General features: G+C 44.7%; 1 protein-coding gene across 1 annotated transcript in view; it reads right to left on the reverse strand.

Annotated features, from left to right (window-relative positions):
• pi4k2a (phosphatidylinositol 4-kinase type 2 alpha) overlaps positions 1–4,931 on the reverse strand; it is a 37,560-nt gene extending 32,629 nt beyond the window's left edge. The window contains exon 1 of the mRNA XM_048551022.2: positions 4,417–4,931. Within this exon, the coding sequence (XP_048406979.2) occupies positions 4,417–4,824 (408 nt within the window). The 5' untranslated portion in view covers positions 4,825–4,931. The remainder of the gene's footprint in view (positions 1–4,416) is intronic.
• Between the last annotated feature and the right edge of the window lie 1,069 nt (positions 4,932–6,000).

Here is a 6,000-nt window from a genome sequence, read left to right on the forward strand (position 1 = left end):
CCTCCCTCCTAACAGAGGATTACATAATTCTGTTTGTACTATAAGTTGAGGTGTGGTCAAATGGAGGCATTTAAAATATATTCTAGATAGAAACTAAACAAATAAGTGCGAGAGAAACTCAGCAGGTCTGACATTGTCTATGGAAAGAAGCTAAGATACTGTTTGAATCCAATTGTACTTTTTTGAAACATTATGTCCACTTAGGAATTTGAAACAAACATCAAACCATACCTTGGTTACCATTTGCTTTTTTCCCCCCCTCAGAATGTTAACCAATTCTGATTCAATTATTAGCAAACTCAATGACGGAGTCAGAGTCATACAGTACAAAAACAGGCCCTTCAGTTTACTCGCCCATGCCAACCAAGTTCCCCAAACTAAACTAGTCCCACTCACCTGTATTTGGCCTATATCCTTCCAAACCTTTTCTCTTCATATATCTGTCAAGATGTCTTTGAAATGTCATAACTGTACTTGCATCCACCACTTCCTCAGGCAGTACATTCCACACACAAACCACTGAAACAAAGTTGTCCCTTTTAAATCTTTCTCCTCACACCTTAAAAACACCCTCTAGTTTTGAGCTTTTCTACCCTAGGGAAAAGACCATTATTACATACCTCATCTATGCCTCATGATTTTATGAACTTTTAAGGTTTATAAACAGCCCTTACCAATTTAAATAATATCCTTCCTACAACAGGGCAAACAGACTATTCAAAGTGGCCAAACTAATGTCCTAAACAATCTCAACATGACAAATCCTACACACCAGAGTTTGAGTAATGAAGGTAGGCATGCTAAACACATTAACTTCCCTGTCTACCCACAATGCCTCTTCCAAAGAACTACGTACCTGAACTTCTAGGTGTCTGTTCGATATCATTCCCCACAGCGTTACCATTAACAGTATAGATCCTGCGCTTGTTTAACTAAAATGCAATACCTCTCACTTATTCAAATTAAACTCCATCTGCCACTCCTCAGCCCATTGGCCAAATTAATCAAGATCTCTTTGTAATCTTACATACCTTCTTCACTGTCCATTATACCAGCAATTTTGGTGTCATCTGCCTCCTAAATTTTCACTCAAATAGTTCATTTAAATTACAAAAGTGGGCCTAGCACCAATCGCTGCTGAACACTGCTAGTCACAGGCCTCCAGGCTGAAAAACAATTAAAAAAAAGTCGACCAATACACATTGGCTTGATGGTAAGAGACAATTTAGTATCCAAGCTTGCCTTGAACCCCACAGGACCAAAGTTTACTAATTAATCTACTATGCAGAATCTCAAAGGCTTTACTAAAGTCAGTGTAGAGTCTTCCATGCTGCCCTCGTGCTGTGTAGAGTATGTTATTCCCAAATTATGCATTATTATTTGAATATTTCTAACAGAATTTCAGCATTACTGGTCATGTTTCTTTGGGTAACTAAGTTCTTTTAACATTTTTTCCACCTACCCTGAAGGCACTGCTTCAGGAAATTTTGCTGAAACCTGCATAACTGTCAAAAGATATTAATTCAACTCAAACAATGACTTCTCATATTTCCATAGAACATAACAGCACAGTACAGACCCTTCGGCCCTCGATGTTGTGCCGACCTGTCATACCGATCTCAAGCCCATCTAACCTACACTATTCCACGTACGTCCATATGCTTGTCCAACGACGACTTAAATGTACCTAAAGTTGGCGAATCTACTACTGTTGCAGGCAAAGCGTTCCATTCCCTTACTACTCTGAGTAAAGAAACTACGTCTGACATCTGTCCTATATCTTTCGCCCCTCAATTTAAAGCTATGCCCCCTCGTGTTCGCCATCACCATCCTAGGAAAAAGGCTCTCCCTATCCACCCTATCTAACCCTCTGATTATTTTATATGTCTCAATTAAGTCACCTCTCAACCTTCTTCTCTCTAATGAAAACAGCCTCAAGTCCCTCAGCCTTTCCTCATAAGACCTTCCCTCCATACCAGGCAACATCCTAGTAAATCTCCTCTGCACCCTTTCCAAAGCTTCCACATCCTTCTTATAATGCAGTGACCAGAACTGTACGCAATACTCCAAGTGCGGCCACACTAGAGTTTTGTACAGCTGCAGCATAACCTCTTGGTTCCAGAACTCGATCCCTCTATTAATAAAAGCTAAAACACTGTATGCCTTCTTAACAGCCCTGTCAACCTGGGTGGCAACTTTCAAGGATCTGTGTACATGGACACCGAGATCTCTCTGCTCATCTACACTAAGAATCTTACCATTAGCCCAGTGCTTTGCCTTCCGGTTACTCCTACCAAAGTGCATCACCTCACACTTGTCTGCATTAAACTCTATTTGCCACTTCTCAGCCCAGGTCTGCAACTTATCTATGTCTCTCTGCAACCTACAGCATCCTTCGTCACTATCCACAACTCCACTGACCTTAGTGTCGTCTGCAAATTTACTAACCCATCCTTCTCCGCCCTCATCCAGGTCATTTATAAAAATGACAAACAGCAGCGGACCCAACACCGACCCTTGCAGTACACCACTAGTAACTGGTCTCCAGGATGAACATTTCCCATCAACTACCACCCTGTGTCTTCTTTCAGCAAGCCAATTTCCGATCCAAACTGCTATATCTCCCACAATTCCATTCCTCTGCAGATATCCACCATTCCACCAGATACCTTTATAAATCCTCCACAACAATCTGGAGACAATTCCATTTTGACATAGTATTTTGGTTACAAAAACAGAAATTGCTGGAAAAACTTAACAGATCTGGAAGCATCAGTGGACTACTCTTCCAAGGTAGGGTCACTTGACCTGAAACATTAACGGATTCTTCTCCACTTTTGCTTTTCCAATTTTATTTTGTTTCTGATTTACAACACCTGCAGTTCTGTTTTTTGACAGTATTTTAGTTGCCTGTTGTCAAAGAAATCCATTCTAGGTATTGTAATTTTGTCTTCAATCAATAAATATTAACCTTTTCAAGTCTTTTAAATGGTGCATGCAGCTGTACCTACAACTGCGATTTGGACAGATGTATAATTTGGGTCCACTGCCCTAAATGAAATTGCATATACTGAAAATTAGATAGACAGACCAGAGGTTAAGTACACACACATACAGGTGCTAGATTCCATTGCCCAGAGTTCTGTCCTATACTTAGACATGCAGCAAACTTCTGCCCCGAAACACAGTCTTGAACTAACTTGCACCGTTTACTTCTACACCCATCCCATTTTATTCAACCAATTTATTGCTTCAATTTGCAATTTGTGAAATTACACAGCAGCAGGGGGCAGGTATAAACTAAATAAACAGATCAAAGAAGCAAAAACAATTGTCAACAAACAGCTCAGGTAATTTGATAACAACATTGACTTACATTAGCTCCATTTGTGGCACAAGCACAAACACTGTCTCCCTGTAAATACTCTGCATTATAGGATTTGGGTAAATGGAGCCGAGTCGATGTGATGGATTGATGTTGGGGACTGAATTTACACAGCAAGATGGCAGACATTGTCTACATGGATTTTAGTAAAGCCTTTGGCAAGATTCCACATAGTAGGCTAATTAGTAAACTTAGACCATACAGGATTCAATGCAAGCTTATCAGTGGTACATTAAATTGTCTTGGCAGTTTTTGTAATACTGCCTGTGTTTCACCCCAGGATGCAATCCCCAATCCACTACATACTCAAGCTCAGTTTACCCATATCAGCTCTTGTGGTGCAATGGTAGTATCCCTACCTCTCAACCAGGAGGCCAAAGTTCAAGTCCCACCTGCTTGAGAGGTGTGTAATACAGCTCTGAACAGATTGAGTTGAAAATATGTAGCCTCATCTCAAGCCTACCAAATAAGCTTGGTGTTTATTACTCACTACTATTCCTCCCTCCCAAATCTTGCCAGCCAAGCCAAATTCAGGTGGTCCCTCTTGTTCCACTTCACAATTATGAGCCTCCAACCCATGGGAATTTCCTGCTACGCTACCATCACCAGGGGATCCACTCCCACCCTCCAACACACTATTAAGTCAGCCCATCCCCACATTCACACTGCTCAGGGCACTCAGCCATTTTCACCACTATCACAGCCCAGCCAACCCCTTTGTACCACAACTTTACACAACACCCTGCCCCTGTACCCACCTTCTCCTGGGAAAGGAGCTTTCAATATCCAACACTCATAACACCCTCCATCTGGGCTGCCAGACCCCTGTAAACCTACCCACTCCCAAACTGAACTCTTGGAACATACTGCAGCTCCTGGAGGCCCAAACTCTCTTGACATCTAGACTCCTGCCTCCAGACGCACCCACCCACGCCCCCCACACTTCTGTCCCCTCTCTCCTTCTCTCTCTTTTCTTCCCCGCCCCCCGTTATCCAGCCTCCTGGCTCTCTTCCCCGCCTCCTGGTACTCACCCCTGACGGGTCCGGAATGAAGTAGCTGCCACTCGAGCCCTGACTAATTCTCTGCGGGTGGATACCCATTTCCTGAGCCTGCTCGGCCCGCCGCATCACCTCGGCAAACTCGGGCTCCTCCGGGAAGTCGTTGAGGCTGCGGGGGCCCAAGAGCGGCTGCCGCTCGCGGACGGAGCCGGGGGATCCGGGCGGAGAGGCGGAGCAGGCCGAGGGGGCGTTGGCGCTAGAGGCGACGGCGGAGGAGGAGGAGGAGGCCGGGCCCAGGACCCTCACCCCAGCCCCCGGAGCCGGAGCCGCGCAGCGAACCCCGAAACCCGAGGACGAGGCCGGAGGTAACACCGCGGCGGTGGAGAAGTAGGTGTCGGGTGGAGGCTGCAGCGGCGAGCGGAGCGGGCTGGTCTCGTCCATGGCGCCGTCCCCCACGGCTACAGCTACGGCCTAACGGCGACTCCACAACTCGGCAGCTGGCAGGAAGCAGCGCGCGCAGCTGACACCCCGCTCCAGGACCACGTGACCTCCGGCCCTACCCACAGCCTCTGGACTCCGCCCCCTTACAAGCAAAATGCTGCACATGCTGGAAATCTGAAGTAAAATCCGCTCCAAGTAGCAGAGGAAAGCAAAATGCTGCACGAGCTGGAAATGTGAAATAAAATACAGCGTAAACTCTGCTGCAAATCTGCTGGGGTGGCACTGCAGCCACACAGCACTAGGGACCTGGGTTCGATTCCAACCTAAGGTGACTGTGTGAAGTTTGCACATTCTCCCCGTGTCTGCGTGGGTTTCTTCTTACAGTCCAAAGATGTGCAGGCTAAATTGCCCGTAGTGTCCAGTGGTGCGTGGGATGCTTCAAAGGGTGGTGTGGACTTGTTGCGCCGAAAGTCTGTTTCAACACTGTTGGGAACCTAATCTAATCTAATCCCAATTGCAGATAAAAGCAAAATGCTGCACATGCTAGAAATCTGAAATAAAATACAGAGTAACATCTGCCATCAATCACAGATAAAAGCAAAATACTGCAGATGCTGGAAATCTGAAAGTAGCAACAGTGGAGAGAGAAACAGAGTTAACGTTTCAAATTCAACATGATTTTAATTTAAATCTGGAATTGAAAACTAGCTTCAATAATGGTGATAATAAAATGTGAGGCTGGATGAACACAGCAGGCCAAGCAGCATCTCAGGAGCACAAAAGCTGACGTTTCGGGCCTAGACCCTTCATCAATAATGGTGACCAAGTTTCTGTAAAATCCCATTGTGTTCACTAATGTCATTTTGCGATGGAAATCTTCCATCTTACCAATTCAGAGGGAAAATCAAGCTGTAATTGGGAATGAACATATTAGAGATCTATTTTAAACCAATATGTATCGTATCATCCACATGAGTGCCTTCTTGGAAGTCAGGTTAGATGTGACTTCTGTCCCACAGCAGGGTGGTCGACTCTTAAGTACTTTGGAACAGACAAAATAAACCAGTAAGTTCAAGGATCATTTGGGTTGTCTCGTCTTGCCAACAATGCCCACATCTCATCAAAGAATAAAATAAAAGTATCTGTGATGATAAACAGCATTAACTTTTCCAGACC

Source organism: Stegostoma tigrinum, chromosome 20 (assembly GCF_030684315.1).
Source record: "Stegostoma tigrinum isolate sSteTig4 chromosome 20, sSteTig4.hap1, whole genome shotgun sequence".
NCBI classification, from domain to species: domain Eukaryota; kingdom Metazoa; phylum Chordata; class Chondrichthyes; order Orectolobiformes; family Stegostomatidae; genus Stegostoma; species Stegostoma tigrinum.